This window comes from Callorhinus ursinus, unplaced genomic scaffold, assembly GCF_003265705.2.
Source record: "Callorhinus ursinus isolate GAN/ISIS: 27379988/994484 unplaced genomic scaffold, GSC_fseal_2.0 scaffold34, whole genome shotgun sequence".
NCBI classification, from domain to species: domain Eukaryota; kingdom Metazoa; phylum Chordata; class Mammalia; order Carnivora; family Otariidae; genus Callorhinus; species Callorhinus ursinus.
This window is the reverse complement of record NW_027397096.1, coordinates 12,392,252-12,417,144: the sequence shown is the minus strand read 5'-3', so window position 1 is coordinate 12,417,144 and position 24,893 is coordinate 12,392,252. Positions and strand designations below refer to the sequence as shown.

Sequence of the window (24,893 nt, the reverse complement as noted above, 5' to 3'; positions counted from 1 at the left end):
CTTTCTTTCTTCTTTCTTTCTTTTTCTTTCTTTCTTTTCTTTTTTTTTAAGATTTTATTTATTTATTTGACAGAGAGCATGAGAGCACAAGCAGGGGGAACAGTAGAGGGAGAGGGGGAGGGAGAAGCAGGCTCCCTGCCAAGCAGGGAGCCGGATGTGGGGCTCAATCCCAGGACCCTGGGATCATGACCTGAGCCAAAGGTAGACACTTAATCATCTGAGCCACCCAGGCGCCCCTCTTATTTCTTTCCTTCTACTAACTTTGGACTTCATTTGTTCTTCTAGTTCCTTTAAGTATAAAGTTAGATTGTTTATTTGAGGTTTTTCTTGTTTTTGGCAGTAGGCCTGTATTGCTATGAACTTCCCTCTTAGAACTGCTTTTGCTGCATCCCAAAGGGTTGTTGTATTTCCATTTTCATTTGTCCCAAGTTATTTTTTGATTTCCCCTTTGATTTCTTCATTGACTCATTGGTTGTTCAGTAGCATGTTTTTAACCTCCACATATTTGTGATTTTTCCCGTTTTCTTTTTGTAATTGATTTCTAGTTTCATACCATTGTGGTTGGAGAAAAGCTTGATATGATTTCACTGTTAAATTTTGAGACTTGTTTTGTGGCCTAACATGTGATTTGTCCTGGAGAATGTTCCATGTGCACTTGAGAAGAATGTATTCTCTTGTTCTTGGATGGAATGTTCTGTATATATCCATTAAGTCCATCTAGTCTAATGTGTCATTTAAGGCCAATGTTTTTTATTGATTTTTTTGTCTGGATGATCTCTCCATTGATGTAATGGGGTATTAAAGTCTCTTATTATTATTGTAAAATAATGGTAAAGTCCCTTACTGTATTATTGTGTGTTTCTCTCTTTAGGTCTGTTAATATTTGCTTTATACATTTAGGTATCCTATGTTGGATGCATAAATATTTACAAATGTTATATATCCTCTTATTGGATTGACCCCTTTATTATGTAATACCTCTTTTGTCTTTCATTACAGTCTTTGTTTTAAAGCCTATCTTGTCTGGAAAAGAGTATAACTATACCAGCTTTCTTTGGTTTCCATTTGCATGGAATATATTTTTCCATCCCTTTCCTGGTCATCTGTGTGTCCTTAGATCTGAAGTGAGTTTCTTTTAGACAACATAAAGATGAATCCTGTGTTTTTTTTTATCCATTAAGCCACTCTGTATCTTTTGATTAGAGATGTTAGTCCATTTTTTAAAAAAATTTTTAAAGATTTTTATTTATTTATTTATTTGACAGAGAGAGACAGAGCGAGAGAGGGAACACAAGCAGGGGGAGTGGGAGAGGGAGAAGCAGGCTTCCTGCTGAGCAGGGAGCCCGATGTGGGGCTTGATCATAGGACCCTGGGATCATGACCTGAGCTGGAAGCAGACGCTTAATGACTGAGTCACCCAGGTGCCCCTAGATGTTAATCCATTTATACTTAAAATAATTATTGATTGGTATGTATTTATTGCCATTTTGCTAATTGTTTTCTGGCTGTTTTTGTAGTTCCTTTCTGTTACTTTCTTCTTCTCTTTCTCTCTTCCCTTGTGGTTTGATGCCTTTTTTTAGTGTCATGTTTAGATTCATGTATTTGCTATAGGGTTTTGCTTTGTGGTTACCATGAGGTTCACATACAACAACCTATTCATATAACAGTCTACTTTAAGTTAATAACAATTTAAATTTGAATGCATTCTAAAAACTACATTTTTGCCCCCCAACATTTTGTTTTTATGTCATATTTTACATCTTTTTATTTGTGTATTCCTTAACTAATTATTGTAATTATATTTAATTTTAATACTCTGGTCCTTTAACCTTCATATCAGCTTTATAACTTGTTAATCTACTATGTTTACTATATATTCATCTTTACCAGTGAGATTTTTATTTTCATATATTTCTTTGTTATTAATTAGTGCATTTTCTTTTCAGCTTAAGGAAGTCCCTTTAACATCTTTTGTAAGGTTGGTTTAATGGTGATGAATTCCTTTAGCTTTTGCTTCTCTGGAAAATTCTTTATCTGTCCTTCAATTGTGAACGATAACCTTACCAAGTAGAGCATTCTTGGTTGGAAGTTTTTTTTTTTTCCTTTCAGCACTTTAAATATATCATGCCACTTCCTTCTGGCCTGCAAAGTTTTTGCTGAAAAATCAGCTGATATTCTTATGGGGTTTCCCCTGTACATAATAAGTTTTTCTCTTGTTGTTTTTAAGATTCTTTAACTTTTAACATTTCAACTATAATGTGTCTTGTTGTGGATCTCTTTGGGTTCGTCTGATTTGAAACTCTCTGTGTTTCTGGACCTGGCTATCTATTTTCCTCCTCAGGTTAGGGAAATTTTCATCCATTTTTTCTTCAAATAACTTTTCTGCCCCATTCTCTTTCTCTTTTTCTTCTGGGACCCCTATAGTGTGAATGTTTTTCTTCTTGATGTTGTCTAATAGGTCTCTTAAGCATCTTCACTTCTCTAAATTCTTTTGCCTATCACTACACTATTTTTGCTGAACATTTTGATTGAATTCCTCCTAGCTTCAGGAGTCCATCAGCCAGTGCTGTCTCTATGCCAGATCCATCTGCAGGCCTTCCACTAAGGTAAAAGCTGAGTACCTCTACTTCTGAAATTTTTAATGGAAACATTTCAGAATTACAAAAAGGTATAAAGAATAATGAATGCTTATGTATATATCTTCAGAAATAAATTATCACTTATACAGTTGAAACCCCCATAGCCTGTCCCTGGTCTGATCCCACCTCCCTCTAATTCCAGAAGTAATCACTTTACTGAATTCAGTGATTATCATGGCTGTGTAAATTCTCAGTCATTCTATACACTTACCCTGGGCTTTCCCTCTGCTGGAATGGTAGAGATGTAGAGAGTGGGAAAAGAATCAGTCTGGGGAATTTGGACCAGGTGATCTGGCCCTGATCCAAGTGTTTGGAGATGGTGACCCAAGCCATGTTGTCGAGGGAAATTTTAGGAAATGGAGAAAACAGTCAGTATGTGTCAGGCCCATTTTCTGGAGGGATGTTGGGAAGAAGACTAGAAAGAATTGGGCCAGACTGCAAGGGAAGCAAGGGCAAAAATGAACTATTGGGACTTCATCAAGATAAAAAGCTTTTGCACAGCAAAGGAAACAGTCAACAAAACCAAAAGACAACTGACAGAATGGGAGAAGATATTTGCAAATGACATATCAGATAAAGGGCTAGTATCCAAAATATATAAAGAACTTACCAAACTCAACACCCAAAGAACAAATAATCCAATGAAGAAATGGGCAGAAGACATGAACAGACATTTCTGCGAAGAAGACATCCAAATGGCCAAAAGACACATGAAAAAGTGCTCAACGTCCCTGGGCATCAGTGAAATACAAATCAAAACCTCAATGAGATACCACCTCACACCAGTCAGAATGGCTAAAATTAACAAGTCAGGAAATGACAGATGTTGGCGAGGATGCGGAGAAAGAGGAACCCTCCTATACTGTTGGTGGGAATGCAAGCTGGTGCAGCCACTCTGGCAAACGTATGGAGGTTCCTCAAAAAGTTGAAAATAAAGCTACCTTATGACCCAGCAATTGCACTACTGGGTATTTACCCCAAAGATACAAATGTAGGGATCCGAAGGGGTACGTGCACCCCAATGTTTATAGCAGCAATGTCCACAATAGCCAAACTATGGAAAGAGCCAAGATGTTCATCCAACAGATGAATGGATAAAGAAAATGTGATATATATACAATGGAATATGATGCAGCCATCAAAAAACCCTGAAATCTTGCTATTTGCAATGATGTGGATGGAACTAGAGGGTATTATGCTAAGTGAAATAAGTCAATCAGAGAAAGACAATTATCATATGATCTCTCTGATATGAGGAATTAGAGAAACAAGACAGAGGATCATAGAGGAAGACAGGGAAAAAATGAAACAAGATGAAACCAGAGAGAGAGACAAACCATAAGACACGCTTAATGTCAGGAAACAAACTGAAGATTGCTGGAGTGGAGGGGGGTGGGAGGAATGGAGTGGCTGGGTGATGGACATTGGGGAGGGTATGTGCTATGGTGAGTGCTGTGAATTGTGTAAGACTGATGAATCACAGACCCGTACCCCTGAAACAAATAGGACATTATATGTTAATTTAAAAAATAAAATAAATAAATAAATCTTTGGGAAAAAAAGAAAAAGAAAAGAATTGGGCCAGGGTGTCTCATGAGCCGGATTTGTCTAGGCCAGCAGATAGCTTATATTTGGCAAGCATGGAATCCAGGTTAGGAAATTGATAATTGTAGAAAAGGGTGGGCAAGAATAGAAAAGTCCTGTCAAAGAGGCCACCTCGTAGAGCCCAACATTTATAGGGTATGAGAACAGGGCAATAAGAGATCAAAGTCCATTCACTCACTCAGTTATTCATTCAGTCATTCATTCAACAATTAAACCCTATTTAGGTCACAGGCAATGTGTTAAGCATTATAGGGGAGGAATATAAATAAGAACAAAAAATTGCCTCTGTCCTGTAGACACTCACTAGAAGAGGAGAGGACATATAAAAACAATTACAATATAATGCAGTAATTTGGAAGATAGGGGGCATTGAGAGGGCTCAAGGGGCAGGCTGGGTCAGCATTAGACCCACACACTGGGCATTAGTTTAATATAAAATCCAGGATGTAACTTCTTAGGGAGGTAACAGAGTGTTTAGTGAAGGATCTAAGAGATGTTCAGGGGCAAAGGAAGAGGATGAAACGGGGGAGATCAGACACTCAAATTCAATGGGTAAAGACAAATCAAGAAGAAACAGATATCTGGAGTGGAACAGGAGTTCAGGCAGTGGACAAATGGGATAACTGTCACCATGTGCTTATAGGTCCTCCTATAGCTATCACTTTATTTTTTATTTAATTTTCTAAAATTGAAAAAAGATTTTATTTGTGTATTTTAGAGAGAGGGGGAGGGGCAAAGGAAAAGGGAGAGAGAGTCTTAAGCAGACTTTGCACTGAGCACAGAGCCCAACACAGGGGTCAATCTCATGACCCTGAGATCATGACCTGAGCTGAAACCAAGAATCAGATGCTTAACTGACTGTACCACCTAAGCACCCCATAGCTGTCATTTTAGATACCACCTTCCTGACACCACTATTCGGAACCCACAAGCCACTGTAATCTTCTGCTTCTCTTTACCCCAGCAGACATTTCTATTTGTGTTCTATGGAACCCCTTGTCTGTTGGTGAACAAATTCCCCTACTTCCTCTACTTATTCACAGAACTATCTATAGCAGACACCTTTTGGAGTATCTTCCCAACTCACAAAGGCCTTCATAGCACCTCTCCTAACCCATAATGGTGGACTTCTGGCTATCATCTTGTTCAGTGTGTCCAAGATACCCTTGTATACCACCCCCCATCATCCACTCTGTACTGACCACAGATAGCTAGAGATGATTTCTGTTACATGCAACCAGAGACCTAGCTAATCTCTCTTCACCTTCTAGCCTGAACTGAAACCTGGCTTTCCCCTGAGGTTACCACTTCCCCTGCAGTCCTTTCAAGTAGAAGCTATTTATTCCACCCATACCCCACATACAGAGAGGCAATAGCAATAGTCTTCTAGCTCCCCAAGACTCTTCTAAATAATTTCTCTTCTATTCTAGTATGAAAAACCTCTGTCCCACTGAAGTTCATGCTATTCAACTAGTCACTTTCTCTCTTGTCATTTAACAACCTGGTTACACCTTCATATTTATTAAATGCCTGGCTTATTACTTCATCCTGTCGGGAGGGGGGTTTTGTTGACTCTGTGGAGCATCCATTTAATGGCCCAGTAGTTCCTGGACCTTTCAAACTCAGCATCTTCACTTCTAGTCCATGGTAGTGTCCTCCTATGGCCATACTCTGTACTTTGTCACCACCAGAACAGTTCTACTCTGGAAAACTTAAACTATCACTATAACTACCCATCCAGCCCTCTTTGCTGACACAATCTGATGGATTGAGGCTTTTACAAATTTTCAACTGTGTTCTCAGCCTATTGGATAAACCTTTTTCCTTGTTTCCCATCAGCTTTTCCTTTCATCCCCTATAGTCATTGCAAACCTTCACTACTCTTCTTAAGCTCCACACGATCAGGTGAAACTCTCTGGGCATTAATTAATTAATCAATCAATATTATTCAACAAATATTCATTACATACCTACTTTGTGCCAGGTACTTTGGATACAATGGCACAGCTTTGCCAGTGATAAGCTCACAGTCAAAAGGGATTTGAATCCAATAATCACACTCATAAACATTATTTTAAACCATTGTAAGACCTGGGGATAGGGCTGAGAGGTAGAAAGGGGCATTTTAGGAAGAAGAAACAGCATGAGCAAAGCTCTGGGCAGAATGGAAATGAAACAAAAAGACCTAATGGTTGGAGACAGAAAACTAGAAAGAGAGTGGAGCAAAATGAGACTGAATGAGGTGACAGGGTGGATGACAGGGTGAGATCTGCATTTTGAAAAGACCACTGGCAAGGGATGAATAGGTGGATCCCAGGGGCTTTTTTAGGTTAGTAAAACTGTTCTGCATGATATTGTAATGGTGGCTACATTTGCAAAACCCATAGAACTGTAAAACACACAGAGTGAACCCCAATATGAATAATGGGCTTTAGTTAATAATAATGATGGGGGAAACTGGGAGTGAAACAGAGAGGGGTTATAAGGGAACTCTTTGTACTATGTGCTCAATTTTTATGTGGACCTAAAACTGCTCTAAAAAATAAAGTCTACTAACTAATTTTTTTAAATAAGAGGGATGGGATAGACCATTGGCTGCTATGAGGAAAGTATACTGGAGGAAGAAGAAATGTGGACAAACTATTAAAAATCTATCTTAGAAGTCCAGGCGAGAGAAGATGGTAGCTCAGACCAGAGTGGCTATGGGAAAAAAGGAGAGAAGTGGATACAAGGTGGCATTGACAAGACTTGGTGAAGGACTGGATATGGGTTGGGGATTAAGGGCCACTGAGATTTCTACCTTGCCCAACTTGATGATTAAATGATGTCACTCAACAGTTGGTGCAGAACATCTAGAACAATTTTATCACTACATGCTAAGAAACCATTGAACACATAGATTCTCAGCATGCATGTAAATATGATATTCACACTAAAGACATGTCACTGCCTATTTTTCAGCTTTGACCATATCATTTCCTACCAGACCTTGTTTAAAGGGTGTTCATCCCTTGAATTCTATTCCTGCTTCAAGTATTAATTGGCTTTTCTGGACCTTAGTATTTTTACCAGTAACATGAAAAAGCTGAACCAGATGACCTCTAATATGTAGTACAAAGTGAGGATGGGGGATGCCAGTGGTTTCTAGCTGCCAGAGGTCTTCCAGATAGTGAAGTAGTCTTCATGCTTGTCACTTCTCAACTCCTGGGCTTTCACAGTGAATGTTAATATGTCCAATTTGTTGGTCAGTGTTCTTCTGCTCCTGGCAGATCTATGGTTCTTGGATTTCTGCTTTGTTGTTCCAGGACCATGATTAGGGTCTTCATGAACCACAATAACCCCAAGTAACTCCGGACCAACACCAAATACTTCTGTCCAAGGTTTGGGACACACTACCAGATGGTCCCAGAGAAAACTCAGTTCTCTTTGTGTTTTTATTTCAAAATCAAGCCTATCTTCAGACAACAGAACAAATGTGCTAACATCCTGTTCCAAAAACCAAAATACACAAACTCTCAGGAACCACCAGCCCTTTAGTCAATCTTTCTTCTAGAAAGTGCTGTTACTATTCGACATCCCTCGGTCCTGACCTCCTTTTCAACCACATCAGTAACACAACACAGCACCTCTAGGTAACTGAGTCATGCCAACTTTGTTGCTAACCCATAATCAATAGTATGGGGGGCTGCTGCTTAATCTTTCTCCACATAAATTCCTGTCTGTGGGTTCCAGCAGGGAAGTCAAGGTCATGTACTACAGTTGTGCCATGATGCCTTTGCATACCATGGCTTGTCTAAAGTGCTTCATTGAGAACTGCCTAAGGTATTCACAATGGTCCTGAGTCTGGCATAAGAGGTAGTGCTATGCTGAAACCTATGGCAATTAGGCCCAGACTAGGGACTCTCCCAGAGAACCCAAAGGACTCTTGCTCTTGTCATTTTGTCCTCATCAGCCCAGGAAGCAAATTTCTTGGAAACTATCACTGATCTACCCCTATCTAAGACTATGTTGCTTTCCTGCAAGGAACTTGGCAGAATTTCCTGAAGCCTCACTCTGGTCATCATTTGTGTGATTAACACAGCTCTATGCTATGTTCAGAACCACCCCTGCTCTCGGCCTGTACCCTACTCAGAGTCCCTGAACCAAACAAGTGCCCTCTAACTTTCTATCTCATGAATGAGAAAGTTCCCTGTGGGTGAAGTCCTTCTGCATTTAGATTACTGCTCTGGAGTATAAGGTTTATCTCTCCATGGTAAACATGTCCATTCTATATAATGTCTGCTGCACTGTAATTTCTTTCTTCCAAGGGAAGCTTATTAATTTGAGTTAAACTACAGGTTGCTGAACAGCCAGTGTATTAATTGTCCTTGGTCAGATGCCAACCCTTAGTCCAATCAGCTCTGTCTGGGTGTTGTGGACATGTAGACATGACAGCCTATCACTGCTGCTCCTGAAGATGGCCAGCTCATGGAGAGTTTAGCAACTGACCCCAAGGCCTGGTTTAAACAAATGAGCTGAGGCAATTAGAATGTACCAGAAGCCCTTTTGTGATTATCTGATTAATGTCTTTCTCTCTGACTAGACAGTAAACTGCATGGGAGCACATAGTAGTTGCTCAAAAGATATTTTTCAAATTAATAAATGCATGAATAAAGTGGAAAGGCTATGGGGTTAAGAGAAGTTGAGGAAGTCAGGAGGGGACTTGAATGAGTCAAAGGTTTGACTAAGTCAGGTTATGAGTAAGCCAAGTTAGGAGTAAACAGAACCTGTGATGCAGAGAAGACACACAGAGTAGATGGTAAGAAAGCCAGACAGTAGTGAGTGGAGAGTGTCGCAGACGCACAGGGAGTAGCTGAGTCACCTAAGAGTAAAGATTCACAAAACCCTCTGGTTGGGGTCTTGGAACTTCCTCGAATCCACAGCCACCCTCCTATTCCTGTTCTTCCTGACCTTGATTGCTCATCCTTCCCTGGGTTTTTATGAATATGCATCTTTACAATAAACCATTTATTACTAAAGGTAACTTGAGTGAATTGCCACTCCTGGGAGTCTCAGCTTTGGGAACTTGAGGGAAGCACATGAGCCTTAAGGAATCTAGGTATTTTTCCCATGAAGCACATTTTCTCTTTCTGTGAACAGAATGATGGCCAGTGATGGAGATGTCCTGACATGATTGAATTCAGAGTGGAGACAAAGCTTATGCTCCATCTAGAACTCCTGCCACTGAGCCAGCCAGGCGCCCCACACTTTTCCATTTTCAAAACCAGCAATGGTGTATTGAATCCTTTTTATATCAAATCTTTCTGACCTTTCTTCATAGTCACATCTCCCTTTCACTGACTTCAGCTGGGAAAGATTCGCTGCTTTTAAGGACTCCTGTGATTAAGTTGGGCCCACCTGCATAATCCAGAATAATCTCCCCATTTCAAGGTGCTTAACCTTAATCACATCTGCAAAATCCCTTTTGTCAAGTCAGGTAACAAACTCACAGGTTACAGGGATTAGGAGATGGACATTTTGGGGAAGCAATTATTCTGTAGTTACACACTCAAGTTAGACATCCTTTTATGTTCCTATAAGAACATCTAGGATTGGGGCGCCTGGGTGTCTCAGTCCATTAAGTGGCTGCCTTGGGCTTAGGTCATGATCACAGGGTCCTGGGATCGAGCCCCGCATCGGGCTCCCTGCTCAGCGGGAAGCCTGCTTCTCCCTCTCCCCCTGCTCTTCTCTCTCTTTCTGTCAAATAAATAAATAAAATCTTTAAAAAAAGAAAGAAAAAAAGAAAAGAACATGTAGGATCATGGGGCACCTGGGTGGCTCAGTCAGTTAGGTGTCTGCCTACAGCTCAGGTCATGATCCCGGGGTCTTGGGATCGAGCCCTGCATCGGGCTCCCTGCTTAGCAGGGAGCCTGCTTCTCCCTCTCCCTCTGCCTTTCCCTCCGTCCCAGCTCATGCTCTCTCTCTCTCTCTCTCTCTCTCTCATGCACACGCTCACTCTCTCTATCTTAAATAAATACATAACATTTTTTAAAAAGGGAAGAACATCTAGGATAAAGATAGCAGTCAAGTATGTTTATAAAAAGTGCAAATAGGTTTAGATGGAGGGAACCCTACTATAAGAAATGAGATACGGCTTTGTCCGTTAAAAATGAGCAGAAAGGAAAGAGAATTACCATTTACTGAGTGTCATTAGCTTCAATGTGTCAGGTATAGTGAAATACATATTAATCAACTCTCCAATAGATATTATCTCCATTTCATAGTTGGGGAAAGTAAGACTCAGAGTGATTATATAATTTGTGCAAAGTCACACAGCTGGTAAGTGGTAAAGCTGGAATTCAAACTAGATTTGTCAGGCACTAAAACTCGTACCCTTTCCAGTATGTTACATGGCCTCCCAAATTTTCTGTGGAACTTAACTTAGCTCATCTATATAAAAACAGACAAAAGATTCCTTCAGGGGCTTTAAGACTGACTTTCTGGAACTCTTTAAGATGTATTTGGCATTGCACATCTAAAAGGAAAAGATGTTCCAAGGACAGAATGCTGCTTCTATTTCCCCACTGTGGTGTATTACCAGGAAGACTGCTAGACACTGCTAGACACACTAAATATTTTTCTTAGAAAGATAATCTTGCCATTTTATTAACTGGGAAGGCTGTAGACCTGAGTACTACCCACGGGGATTTACTGATCAGATCCATGATCCAATCAAGTCCTCTCTTTAGATCAATGACACTCAGATAAGCCTGCATCTAAGAAACTAGCCAAGACAGCCCTGAAATACTTTCCCAGGGAACTTTGTCCAGTCTCATTCCCTCTTCTAACCATGTAGTTAGGTAAATGACCAGCAAGGCTACAGACCAGGCTCACTAAAGATGCATTCTCACCAGGGCGAGAGAACTGTAATGGCTTTGTTGAGGCTAAAAGAGCATGTTGCTTCTACACTGAGAGTCCTTCTCTGTTGGGTCTGGGGACTGTCTTCTTCTAACTCTGCCTCTGCCACATTTCCTGTGACCCTTTCTGAGGCCAACTGTTTGATTGATCAATAGCTCTCCTCCCTGCAGACTGTATGTACTTTGGTCATCTTATCTTGTTCTGCCCTTGGAAATTTATTTACTCACTTTTGATTTTTGTTGATTAATTGGCCTTTGTTTTATTGCTGCCCAAACCCTTCCATTTCTTGTGGCCTGGTTTTCTCATATCCTTGGTCTGCTGCAACATTCAACATAAATACTATTTCTTTCTAGAATTCTTTATAGGTAGACCAAACATATACTACTTTGGAGCCAGCTTCTTTTAGGTCCTTCCACAGTCAAAAGTCATTTACTGAGATCAGCACTATCTTAGGACTGTGACTTTTTCTTGATTCTATCAATTTCTTAATATTTGTGTTTTTTAATACACAATGTAATTTTGGTGCTTAATTTGTATTCTTGAATTGCATTCTTCTGCACCTCAGAATGTGCTTCTTTGCAGAGCTTGCTGTGTATGCTTCTCTTGGTAGACGGATTCATTTGTTTCTTCTCAGCAAATGCATTTCTTTTTCAGATCAGCTGGACTCTTTCTCTGGTTCTCTGGTTCCAAACCCATGGAAATTTATAATGAGGTCCACTAGTGTCTGTCTGCCATGTTGGGAATTCCTCCAGGCTATAGTTCCTTCCCGTCCCCTTTGCTTCAACTTATTCATTAGCCCCCTTGTTTTCCCACTTATATTGGTTCCACACCTTGGCACCACTCTAGAACAGTGATGACAATAGGCGCTCTGCTAATGCTTAATGCTTAATGCTATTCAGTAATTAGAAGGTAGTTAATGCCTGTTCTTAAAACAAATCTTCTAACAATAACAACCAGCATTTATTTCGTAGTTTATATGAACAGATATTGTCCTCACACAATATTATTTAATGTTCCCAACAATTATTCAAGACTAGATCACTATTTTACAGATGAGAAAACTGAGGCTTAAAAAGGTCAAGTAAATTGTCCAAAGTCTCCTAGCTAGCAGGTGATAGATAGATCCAGGAATTCAATTCCATTTTATCAGTTTCCAAAATACAGACTTCCACTACCCTGTATTGCTGCTGTTGGTTCAGATCTCAATTTGCAACATTTTAAGAAAGAGAACGTCAAATAGCCATGTAAAGAGCAAGAAATATTATAGAATCAAAGAGGATTTTGATTATTCTGTCCTGGTAGGATAAAATAGGACAAGGTGGCCAAGTAGGGTGACATCCTACAGGGACCAGAACAGAGCGCCTATTGTCGTCACTGTCCTAGAGTGGTGCCAAGGCGTGGAACCAATATAAGTGGGAAAACAAGGGGGCTAATGAATAAGTTGAAGCAAAGGGGACGGGAAGGAACTATAGCCTGGAGGAATTCCCAACATGGCAGACAGACACTAGTGGACCTCATTATAAATTTCCATGGGTTTGCCAAGTACAACAACACAGTCCAAAAGGAAACAGACTGTACCAGGGACAGAGTATCAGAGGTGTGTGGTAGCTCTAGCAACAAAGACATGATCTTGAGTTCTGAGGAGATAGCCTTGCTTGGTTACAGCTGCTCTTTTTCTTTCTATCCAGAATCCCCACCCTAGTAGGGTGATGGTGACTGAAGGAGAGGAGTATTGTTGACCTATAAGGGGCTAGGAGAGTCAGGGTTTGGGGGCAGGAGGCCATTGGCTGAAGTGTGGGATTTCTCACCCCAGATGATGGGAAATGCCCAAATTATAGAAGCCATCAGGGCTGAGAAATGTTGAAGGAACCAAAATCCTAGAAGCTGAGAGGTAGAATGTGAGTGAGGGATGTCACCAAAACAAAGAGCCCAGAAAGGGAAGCTGGATAGTAGTAGAAAGTGTATAGGATTTTTGTCTAGAACAGTTCAGCTCTTTCATAGTTCTTTCCCAATTCACAGAGGTTGTAAAGGCCCTATTAAAAGCCTATGGCTGGGGCACCTGGGTGGCTCAGTAGTTAAATATCTGCCTTTGGCTCGGGTCATGATTCCAGGGTTCTGGGATCGAGCCCCACTTTGGGCTCCCTGCTCCGCAGGAAGCCTGCTTCTCCCTCTCCCACTCACCCAGCTTGTATTCCCTCTCTCGCTGTGTCTCTCTCTGTCAAATAAATAAATAAAAAATATCTTAAAAAAAAAGAAGCCTATGGCTGTAGGGGTGCCTCGGTGGTGTAGTTGGTTAAGTGCATGACTCTTGGTTTCAGCTCAAGTCTTGATCTCAGGGTTGTGAGATTGAGCCCCATATCAGGCTCTGCACTCAGTGCAGAGTATGCTTAAGACTCTCTCTCCCTCTGCCCCTCCCCACTCAAGTAAATAAATAAAATTTTTTAAAAGCCTGTGGCTGCTCATTCCCATGCTCTTTTTTTTTTTTTTAACCAAACTATTTGATCTGTCCTGATGGTCTCTGTTTCCATCCAGTTGTCCTAAACCTAGCCTTTGATTCCCTGCCTAGTGTCACTGGCCATGTAATTCACTAAGATAATCTCTGTGGTCATCTATTACAGTTTTAACCCTTGACAGCATCCAAATTTGCTGTGGCCCCATGCTCTGCAGCCTGCGAGCTATCTTATCCAGCCAACTGGTTAACTCATTCCAGAATACCCCCTGACTCCTTCTTAGAGGTAGGTCCACAATTATGTTTCTTCCATTCCACCTGGGAACCAAGAGGTGGAGACCCGTGTAGTATTGGCTGTGTGCCATACCACTGATCATGTCCTGCCAAATACCATGATGTCCACTTGGAGGTGGGGGTGGAGTGGGGAGGATATCTTCATTATAGCAGAGGAATCTATAGGTTTTATAGATTAATAGGAATTGCTAGGTCTTTCAAAATGACAAGTGGGAACACAAGGAAACCCATTTACTCAGCCACTAAACTTAAGTGTCCTTTATAACTACATTTTCAGGAGAAAGCAGGGAAATTTTTCTGTCATTCACTTTATTCACGTAGACCATATACAGGAAAACACATGAATCACAAGTGTACAGCTGGATGAATTTTCACAAAGTGAACACACTAGTTTAATCAGTACCCAGATTAAGAAACAAACATTATCAGCATCCAATCCAGTGTCCCCACCTGGTTACCACTCCCCATATGGTAATCACTCTTCTGATCTAACAAAACTGAATCATTTTGTCTGTTTTAGAACTTTATATAAATTGAATATATATTATGTATTCTTTTGTGTGTGGCTTTTTTGGGTCAACATCGTGTATGTAAGATTTATCCACATTGTCATGCATAGCAGGAGTCTGTTCTTTTTCGTTGTTATATTAGCACGATATATGAATCTACTACTCTTTATCCGTTCTACTGCTCTTGGACATTTGGATTATTTCCAGTTTCTAGCTATCATGAATAGTCCCGCTATGAACATTCTTGAACATGCCTTTTGGTGAACATATGTATGCATTTCTGTTGTGAATGTATCTAGGAGTAGAATTGTTTAGTAAAAGTATGTGCATATGTTCAGTTTTAGTAGATACTGCCAAACAGTTTCCAAAGTTGTTGTAACCAAGGATATATATATATATATATATTTTTTTTTTTTTTTAATCCTTCCTAAATCTCTTGGAGCCAGAAGAAAAAGAGTGCAGAGGCGGGCAGGTAGAAATTTGGCTGGCAGTGACAGTAAGTGCAGGTTAAAAACAACTCTTCCCTCTCTTCTGCTGTTGTTTTTGTCAGATAGTTTTCTTTCCCCAGGAATAGGGCTTGGACAATACGTGCCACCGGGTACCACCCAGGTGCAGTTGGCTGGTGAAATTCTGCAGTGCTGGGGCTTGATACAAAGATTTTCAGTGAGTCAATATAGGATACCAAGCCAAAGGGATCAGTCTAACTGAAAGCTGGACAAGAGGTCAAAGTCCAGGGGCGCCTGGGTGCCTCAGTTGGTTAGGCGACTACCTTTGGCTGGGGTCATGATCCCAGGGTCCTGGGATTGAGCCCCACATCTGGCTTCTTGCTCAGCGGGGAGCCTGCTTCTCCTTCTCACTCTACCTGCTACTCCACCTGCTTGTGCTCTCTCTCTGTCAAATAAATAAATAAAAATTCTTAAAAAAAAAAAAAACTTGTAAAAAAAAATGAGGTCAAAGTCCAGGCAGCCCGAAGGAGAAAGTAAAACCCATTGGAGAATGAAGTGGGGTTGACCCAAAGAAAGAGAGAGATGCAGATATCAAATTGACATATAGGGCCAAGAATCAAGGATTCAGAGAGAAAGAACAAGCAGGGGAAAAGTGAATGGGAACAGGTATGTGGTTCATGACTGGCCTTTACACACCAGCCTAGGGTGGACTGAGAATGGTCAGCCAAGTTCAAAGAAATGAAAACAAAACAAAACAAAATAATCTTATCCTACTGAAAACCAAAGCTGAGTAAGCCTTGTCTGGAAACATCTTTTGAGGATAATTGCAAACTTCTGGGAACTTGAATGGAGCATGTGGGGGTGGAGCAAATATAGAATTTTCTGTCAGGGATGTGATGTTTGTGTAGCAGACATCTCTCTCAGCGCTCTAGTTCGACAATACAGATGGATAACATGGGCAGAAGAGCCTCTACAAGGAGGTCATTAGAACCTCAGGTCCCTTCTGTATCTCTCAAGTATTTATGGGGGGAAGGGGGGTTTCACATGCATTTCTGAGTGGCTATACACTGACTCAGATCACCAACCACAGCTGGTGTGCAGCTACTTCTCTGCTGAAGTAGAAAGAGATGCCTTCTTCCCACCTGTGCTATAATCAAGCCACAAAAAAGGGTGACTTTGGGCCCTATTTCCTTGGTCGCCTCTAACAGTACAGAACTTTCCTTTGACTTTGTTTTTTCACTTGAACAGAAAACAACTGAGATGACAATGTAAGTAACTTCACAATGTGCTGTACTCAAAAAATCATCTCTCCTTTTTTCACCTCCTCCAACCCACCTCATGTAATTCCTAATGCAAGTCATTCAGCCTCTCTAATATTTAATTTTCTCCTGGGTAATATGGCAAGAAAAATTTCTACCTTTCAGAGTTACTGTGAGAACTAAATGAGATATTATGTAAAGGGTCCAGGGAGGGGGACACTTTCACAGTTTCTTCCTTATCACCCGTCATGTTTCCCCTACCCTCCATGACAGAAGTGGCTAACTTGGTTGGTTAGATTCCAAGACATTGACCAGGTCATTTTCCCCTGCAGTCAAGATCATGCCCAATGTGCTTGGATCACACATGGGTATGGATCTCTCTGGGCTCTTCTGTCTTTGTCCCCATAGTACTGAGTGACACTCCAGCCCCGGCCTGCCCTCAGGCTTAGAGAGAGGGAACAACCAGGTTGGAGTTACACTGTAAAGGTACAGCTTGGTTCAGCTCGTGTCCATTTTGATTAGGCAGGTTCCTGGCTTTCCTGGGAGCTAAATATTTTAAATTTTATTCTGTAAAATTTAAAATAAAAAAGGCCTTGTAAGCCTCCAGCTCTAGGCGTGTGTCCTCAGACTACCTTACCAGAGAGAGCAAGCCTAGCTAAAATGCAAGTGTTGTTTTCTTTTGCCTCTGTCTCTTGTATATATTTCTCCCTCCAGACCTTGGTGGGGATGGGGGGCAGGGGGTGGCTGTGGTCTAAGATAGGATTCTGGTATTCTTAAGCCTCTTGACTGAATATTATCTAATGGAACTCCAAAGTAACCATAATCTTTTTTTTTAATATTTTATTTATTTATTTGAGAGAGAGAATGAGAGAGAGAGAGAGCACATGAGAGGGGGAAGGTCAGAGGGAGAAGCAGACTCCCTGCCGAGCAGGGAGCCCGATGTGGGACTCGATCCCGGGACTCCAGGATCATGACCTGAGCTGAAGGCAGTCGCTTAACCAACTGAGCCACCCAGGCGCCCCCAAAGTAATCATAATCTTTAACATTATTAATCTTAGTAGTGTTTTGGTTGTCTATTACTGTTTACTAAACCACCCTAAAAAATAGTGGCTTAAAACAGCAATCTTTTTTTTTTTTTTTAATTTCTCATGAGTGTATGGCTGGTGCTCTGTTTGTCAGTTCTGCTGGTCTCCTTTGGGTCTCTCACATGGCTGCAGTTAGCCGGCAGCTGAGGCTGGAAATCTCCAGGATGGCTTCACTCATGTATCTGACCCCTCACTGGGCATGTCTGGAAGGCCAGACTCAGCTGGGATGCTGGCAAGGTAAGGTCTCTCTTTCCTACCATGTAGTCCCAGGGCTTTCCCCCCTCCATGTGAACTTATACAATGGTGCTCAGGGCTCCTAGAAGCATAAAAATGGAAGCTGCCAGACATTCTTAAGGCTGAGGCCTGGGGATGCCTGAGTGGCTCAGTCTGTTAAGCATCTGCCTTCGGCTCAGGTCATGATCCCAGGGTCCTGGGATCGAGTCCCACATCGGGCTCCTTGTTCTGTGGGGAGCCTGCTTCTCCCTCTCTCTGCCTGCTGCTCCCCCTGCTTGTGCTCTCTCTCTCTTCCTCTGTTTGACAAATGAATAAATAAAATCTTAAAAAAAAAAAGGCTTAGGCCTGGAACAGGACAGTGTCACTTCTACTGTATTCTATTCTTAGAAACAAGTGATAGGCCCAGCCTTGAGGAGAGGGACTATATAAGGGTGTAATGGCAGGAGGTATGGTTGATTGAAGGCTACCAATGTAACTATCTTCCATAAGAAATACTAGGATAGGTTTTATTTGCAGTCTCTAGATTTAGTAAATATACACCAGGATTTATCTCTCTCTCCACTCAGGGTAAGTTTTTTCTACATATGGTACAATCTCCATTAAGTGTGTCCTAAGAGCATGGACGTCTTACTCTATAGAACTAGTCATATACCCCAACATAACCAGTCACTATCTTTTGTATGTGGTTTTATTTACAATCATGCAAATAAAGCCTCTGCTGACCTACCTGTTCAAATTCGACCTCATAAGGTTGTGTGGAGGATTAAATAGAATCATTTGTGTAAATTGCCTGGCAATACACATCAGTAAGTACTCAGTAATGGTAATTGTTATTATTATTTTATTACCAGGGTCCCTAAGGTATTGGACTGGCCTTGATAAAAATGTAATGAGATGACTTTGGGAAGTCACAGTTCCCCAGGGCTCCTGAGTGATTAATACCCAAGAAAGTGGGTGGAATCATGAAGCTGAGATTATGGGACCGAACAGGTTATCAGCTGCCCACATACAAGATGAAAAGAGAATCAACAAGTACAGTTGCAGGAAATATCAGAAAAACAAAAGCAACAAAGGGAAAAGATAGAATAGTCTGAAGTCAAGAGAATAGGAAAAATAATTTAGAGGGGAGATGTCAGAACAAAAGGAAAAATCATTTATTTCTTAGGCAGCAATAGGCCCCTAACAGGCGATAAGGCCAAGCTAATAGATTATCTGGAGGGGGGAAATGAGATGAAGAACTGCCAGTTACCAGCTTGCAAGGAAGACAGAGCCAGGTACCAACTAGACTGAGAGACAAGTAGATCCTACATGCCCTTTGTAGTAGTGTCAGCCTTCCAACACAACTAATTATGGATGCCAGACAGCAGAGGACAAAGGAGAACATCAGCCCTCAGAAGGTAACAAATCAACTTTATCCAGAGTGAAGAACCTCAGCCAGTTGAAACAGCTTTGGTTTCATCATGATTATGGTGTTACCATTTCGTCAGTTCATAACTCACTAACTGTGAACTTCCTTTTCCCACATCTTACTCAAGTTTTCCCCTTAGTTCTCCTAGAAGAATGTGTAATAAATAACCTGCATGAGAATAAAGAGATTAAATAAGATTTAAGTAAGATCATGGGGATAAAAAGCATCTTGTAAAGTCTTAATTGCTCTACAAATGCGAAATGCTATTACTTTTAAGGGAAGCAGGTTCAAGTATTATTGCTCAGAGAGAGAAGTGTTGGAGCCCCATGGCTGAGATGAGTAGTTCTAAAGCTGATAAAAACCACAGGTGTTGGGATAGAGATCACATTGCTAATTGTTGGCCTTGTGAACGCTCCTCCCTGCTTCTGACCCTCACCTCTGTCCCATCACCCAACAGTTTTGAAAGAGGTGCTTGGTATCATTTAACTTCAGCCAAGTTTGTAAACCAAAGTTGCAAAAAAAAAAAGAGCTAATGGCTATTTAACCACTGAATCAAATTAATAATCAAATATCTGGATACAAGTAACTCAGAAAGAACTGAGAATAAAGCAAAGACAATCATCTCTTTCTTCTAGCTTCATTTGTATCAAAGAAAGAAGAATTTCTGAATAGAAGGGAAGCAAAATTTATGAGGAAATACTTCAGTAGTAAGCTGAAAGGAGAGCAGTCATAGGAATAATTTCTTAAGTTAATCAGTTAATCTTATCATAAACACAGCAGGAGGGTCCATAAGGGCCTTTCCTGCTAAATTAGCCTGAACTACAAGGCCATAGAAATATACCAGAAAAGATGTTTGACTCTGTCTAGGGGATTCAATATAATTTTCACTTATTCTCTTATTCAGCAAGTATTTATTGAGTAATTATATACATGGTACTCTCTGCCTTCAAGGAATTTACGTTCTGGAGGGTTAAATAGACAATAAAAGGGACGCCTGGGTGGCTCAGTCGGTTAAGTGTCTGCCTTCGGCTCAGGTCATGATCCCAGGGTCCTGGGGTCGAGTCCTGCATCCAGCTCCTTGCTCAGTGGAGAGCCTGCTTCTCTCTCTGCTGGCTGCTCCCCTACTTGTGCTCTCTCTGTCTCTCTGACAAATAAATAAATAAATAAAAATCTTTAAAAAAAGAAAAGAATAAAATTATTATTAACCTAAACAACTTTATGGGAAAGAAGGTAATAATCAACTATATTTATGTCCCTCCAAATTTTTGAACTATGGAATCACTAAACTTTAGCACTGAGAATGCCTTCTTTATAGACTGATTCTAGGTCAAATTCTTCATTTCACTCCTGAGGAAACTGAGAACAAGCAGATAAATTGCTGAGATATCAATACCCAGCCAAGTGTCACAACTAGAACTCAGCTCTTCGGATTCCCACTGCCCTTTCCACTGTACTGCATTATAGAGGCATATGTTTTCCATAGTTTAATCAGAGTATGCTATTTTGTGTCTCTTCTTTCCTATTTATATTACTCATACACATTTCCATGTACAGATCTAAGTGAGGCTCTTATCATTGCTACATGGCATTCCATTATATCCAGATAAGGCTGTGGTCCTTTATGAATCATCACTGAGTTGCACAAAGGAATATAAGCCAAGACTAATACTTTGTGTTAATGGGTTTTAATAAAAAAATATATAAATGCTTTGTAAATTATGTTTTAAAAAATCATAGATTTTTTAAAAGATTTTATTTATTTATTTGACAGAGAGAGACAGTGAGAGAGAGAGAGAACACAAGCAGGGGGAGTGGGAGAGGGAGAAGTAGGCTCTCTGCTGAGCAGGGTGCCTGATGCAGGGCTCGAACCCAGGACCCTGGGATGCTTAACCGACTGAGCCACCCAGGTGCCCCCCAAAATCATAGATTCTTAATCTGGTTTACTCATATTTTCTTTCTTAGAAGGAGACCTGCTCATTTTGTGTATTTTCTAAGTATTATTCTTATTTAAGTTTTTTAAAGCATATAAAATGGTTAAGGTATAAATATATGCAAAATATGAGATAGGTTTGCATCTAAAATTGTCAAGCCCATTTAGTACTGATTCAAAATGTGTACATATTTAGATTCCTGATTATTCTTTGTAATTCGTCTTTTTGATCATGGCCGTTCTGCATTTGAACTTGAAAAAGACTTTAGAAAGTATTATTCTTCTTCCCTTTCCATCTGGAAAATAGAGGAAAAGAGTCTTACAAAGGTGAATTTCCAAAATTTATTCAATACTTCTCAAAATGTCTCAAGATTTATAACATTTATTTTCCAAAGCCCAATTTTGGGAAAATTAAGCCCAGATTTATAATGTAATGATTATTTTGTGGTGTTGCAGTGTCTTATTTTTCTTGAAGGTCATTATTATGAAAAAAGGCAGATTTTAAAAAACGTCTAGTTCATGTTTGAGTTGGGTATTGAATACACTGCTTTGCATCCAGAGAAAACTGAAAAGTAAGGAGCAACACAACCATAAATTAAGCTTTTAAATCATTGTTATTTTTGTAGTTCCTTTATTTCAACATTTTGAAATTACTAATCACAATATGTCTCCTGAGGCAAGGGAAACAAAAGCAAAAATAAACTATTGGGACTACATCAAAATAAAAAGCTTCTGCAATCAACAAAACTAAAAGTCAACCTACAGAATGGAAGAAGATATTTGCAAAGGACATATCTGATAAAGGGATATATATATATATATATATAGTTTTATATATATATATATAAAACTCGACACCCAAAAAACAAATAATCCAATTAAGAATGGGCAGAAGACATGAACAGATATTTCTCCAAAGAAGACATACGGATGGGGGCACCTGGGTGGCTCAGTTGGTTAAGTGTCTGCCTTCAGCTCAGGTCATGATCCCAGGGTCCTGGGATTGAGCCCCGCCTCAGGCTCCCTGATCAGCAGGGAGTCTGCTTCTCCCTCTCTCTCCCTCGGCCCCTCCCCCTGCTCATGTGCTTGCTCTCTTTCTCTCTCTCAAATAAATAAATAAAATCTTTTTTTAAAAAAAGAAGAAGACATACAGATGGCCAACAGACACATGAAAAGTTGCTCATCATCACTTATCATCAGGGAAACGCAAATGAAAACTACAATGAGATATCACTTCACACCTGTCAGAATGGCTAAAATAAAAAACACAAGAAACAGCAAGTGTTGGCAAGGATGTGGAGAAAAAGGAACCCAAGGGCTCTGTTGGTGGGAATGCAAACTGGTGCAGCCACTGTGGAAAACAGTATGGAGGTTCTTCAAAAAGTTAAAAATAGAACTACCTTATGATCCAGCAATCACACTACTGGGTATTTACCCAAAGAATACAAGAACACGAATTCAAAGGGACACATGCACCCCTATGTTTATAGCAGAATTATTTACAATAGCCAAGATATGGAGACAGCCCAAGTGTCCATCAATTGATGAATGGATAAAGAAGATGTTACACACACACACACACACACACACACACACACACACACACAGGAATATTTTTCAGCCATAAAACAGAATGAAATCTTGCCATTTGCAACCATGTGGATGGAGCTAGAGAGTATAATGCTAAGTGAAATAAGTCAGAGAAAGAAAGTACCATATAATTTCACTCGTATGTGGAATTTAAGAAACAAAACAAAAACATCAAAGGGAGAAAAATAATAGAGAAATCAAGAAACATACTCTTAATTGAGAACTGATGGTTATCAAATGGGGGGATGGGTTAAATAGGTGATGGGGATTAAGGAGTTTACTTGTCAAGAAGAGCACTGGGTGATGTGTGGAATTGTTGAATCACTATATTGTACACCTGAAACTAATATAACACTGTATGCTAATGAACTGGAATGAAAATAAAAACTTGAAAAAAGTCACTAATCACAGATGCTATGTAGCACCAGGAGTAAATAAGAACCGAAGACTGAAAGGTCAACTCATGGGTAGTAACATTGCTTGCCCAAATTGTTAATAGTAACTATCATTCATTGAGCCGTTATTTTGCTATGTACTCTATATATTATATCATTTAATCCTCAGTTTGGTTATATTACCCCCATTTCTACAGATTAGTAAACAGAGGTTTGGAAAAGTTTGGTAACTTGCACAAGGTCACATGGCTAGCAGAGTCAGGATAGAAATCTTTAATTCCAAAGTTTATGCTTTTCATATACCATACTGCCTCTATTTGGCAAATCACTGAGGGAAAGGTCAGTAGTTTACCTTTGGAATAGTCTCACAGAGAACTATATAAAGGTCAAGTTGTTCCTGTAAGAAGAATATGTCTTTTTATTAATTAAAATGTTAACATTTATTCTGGTCATATACTTTTAGGAACTTATCCCACATTAAAAGATACAGATTTTGAATGAATGCAGGGCTTTTTTTTTTTAAAGATTTTATTTATTTATAAATAAAAGACAGCGAGAGAGGGAACATAAGTAGGGTGAGTGGGGGAGAGAGAAGCAGGCTTCCCGCAGAGCAGGGAGCCCGATGCAGGGCTTGATCCCAGGACCCTGGGATCATGACCTGAGCCAAAGGTGGATGCTTAACGACTGAGCCATTCAGGCACCCAGTTTGGGCTTTTAAAAGAAAAAAAGTTACAGATTATTTATATAATTTTCATGTTTTTAAAAAGATGCCTTCTAAAATCAAGATATTATATATACCTGCCTGCCCAAAAGATGAATTTGTTGACAATGAGTAGAGGAATAAAATAACTGGTACCACAAACTACTTTTCTTTATCAATGATGAATTTTCAGCCTTCAGATAAACCTTTATTCTTGAGAGATTCCTGACTTGCTTAACTTTTGCAATAGGAAATCCCATACGTTTTTTGAAAATAGGAATCTAGAAGACTGGCTAACCTTGCGCTGAAATTCTTTACAATTTGACCAGACAATATGATGTTTTCAGTATGGCTACATGATTTGGCTATCCAAGATGTATCTATTTTGAAAGTAGCTTTGTTTGAGGGGAAGAGTATTAACAGAGGCATCTAGAAAGATAGAAAATATGCTCTGGTAGCTATCCTCCAAGATAGCCTAGACTGATCCTCATATCTTGGTATTCCCTTCCTACATTGAATCACGGCTGATTTTTGTGACAGGTTACTATAGATGTGACAATGGAGGCCTTCTGGGGCTAAACAATAAAAGGCATTATAATTTTTGCCATGGCCCCTTCGATCCCTTGCTCTGGGGAAAGGCAGTCACCATAATGCAAGGACCCCTGAAAATTAACTTATGTGAAGAGAAGCTGAGGTCTCCTGCCAATAGCCAGCACTAAGTTGCCATTCGTGTGAGTGAGCCACCTTGGAAGCAGATTGGTAGCCTAAGTCAAGTCTTCAGATGACTTAACCTCATGAGACTTCTGACTTAACCTCATGAGAATCTCTAAGCTAGAACCAAACAGCCACAGAAACTATGAGAGATGTTATTGTTTGAGCCATAAAGTTTGGGGATAATTTGTTTTGCAGAAATAGGTAACTCATGTACACACTAACATTTAAATATTGCTTTTCTGAAAAGCAGTCTATTCTCTTCCTAATTACTAGCTCATTATTTTCCTGAGATATACTTCCATCTTCTTTTCTTATCACCGATTCTTTTCAAAAGAATTCCTCTATTTTTTAACTTCCCTGACAAAGCTGTTTCTTAGGGGCATATGTTGAAGCATTTTCTTTCCTCCTGAGGAAATGCAATTCTCTTTTCTCTATTTCACTAATTGTACTAGATAAGTCTGCATATAAAAGGAAAATGAAGGTTATTGCTATGATTAAACAGTTCAGCTCAACAATTCGAACTTTGCACCCAACAGGAGGCAAACTTCAGTGACTCCCCAGTGCCTATAGGATCAAGTTCAAACACCTCACCCTGTGTGATTCAGCCTCCACCCTGTTCTCACCATGTTTTCTACTGCTTTCCTTTACAAGCTCATTGTTCCAGTCAAATTGAACTATGATGTTTCTAATTCATGGTTTTTGCATCCTAGCTATTAGGTGCATGTAAAACCAAAACAAA

The 24,893-nt window shown here is 40.0% G+C and overlaps 1 protein-coding gene across 1 annotated transcript in view; it reads left to right on the top strand.

The window, feature by feature from the left end:
• Positions 1-17,379, top strand: part of LOC112808159 (uncharacterized) — a 167,091-nt gene extending 149,712 nt beyond the window's left edge. The window contains exon 6 of the mRNA XM_073879585.1: positions 17,252-17,379. Within this exon, the coding sequence (XP_073735686.1) occupies positions 17,252-17,319 (68 nt within the window). The 3' untranslated portion in view covers positions 17,320-17,379. The remainder of the gene's footprint in view (positions 1-17,251) is intronic.
• The last annotated feature ends 7,514 nt before the right edge of the window (positions 17,380-24,893 follow it).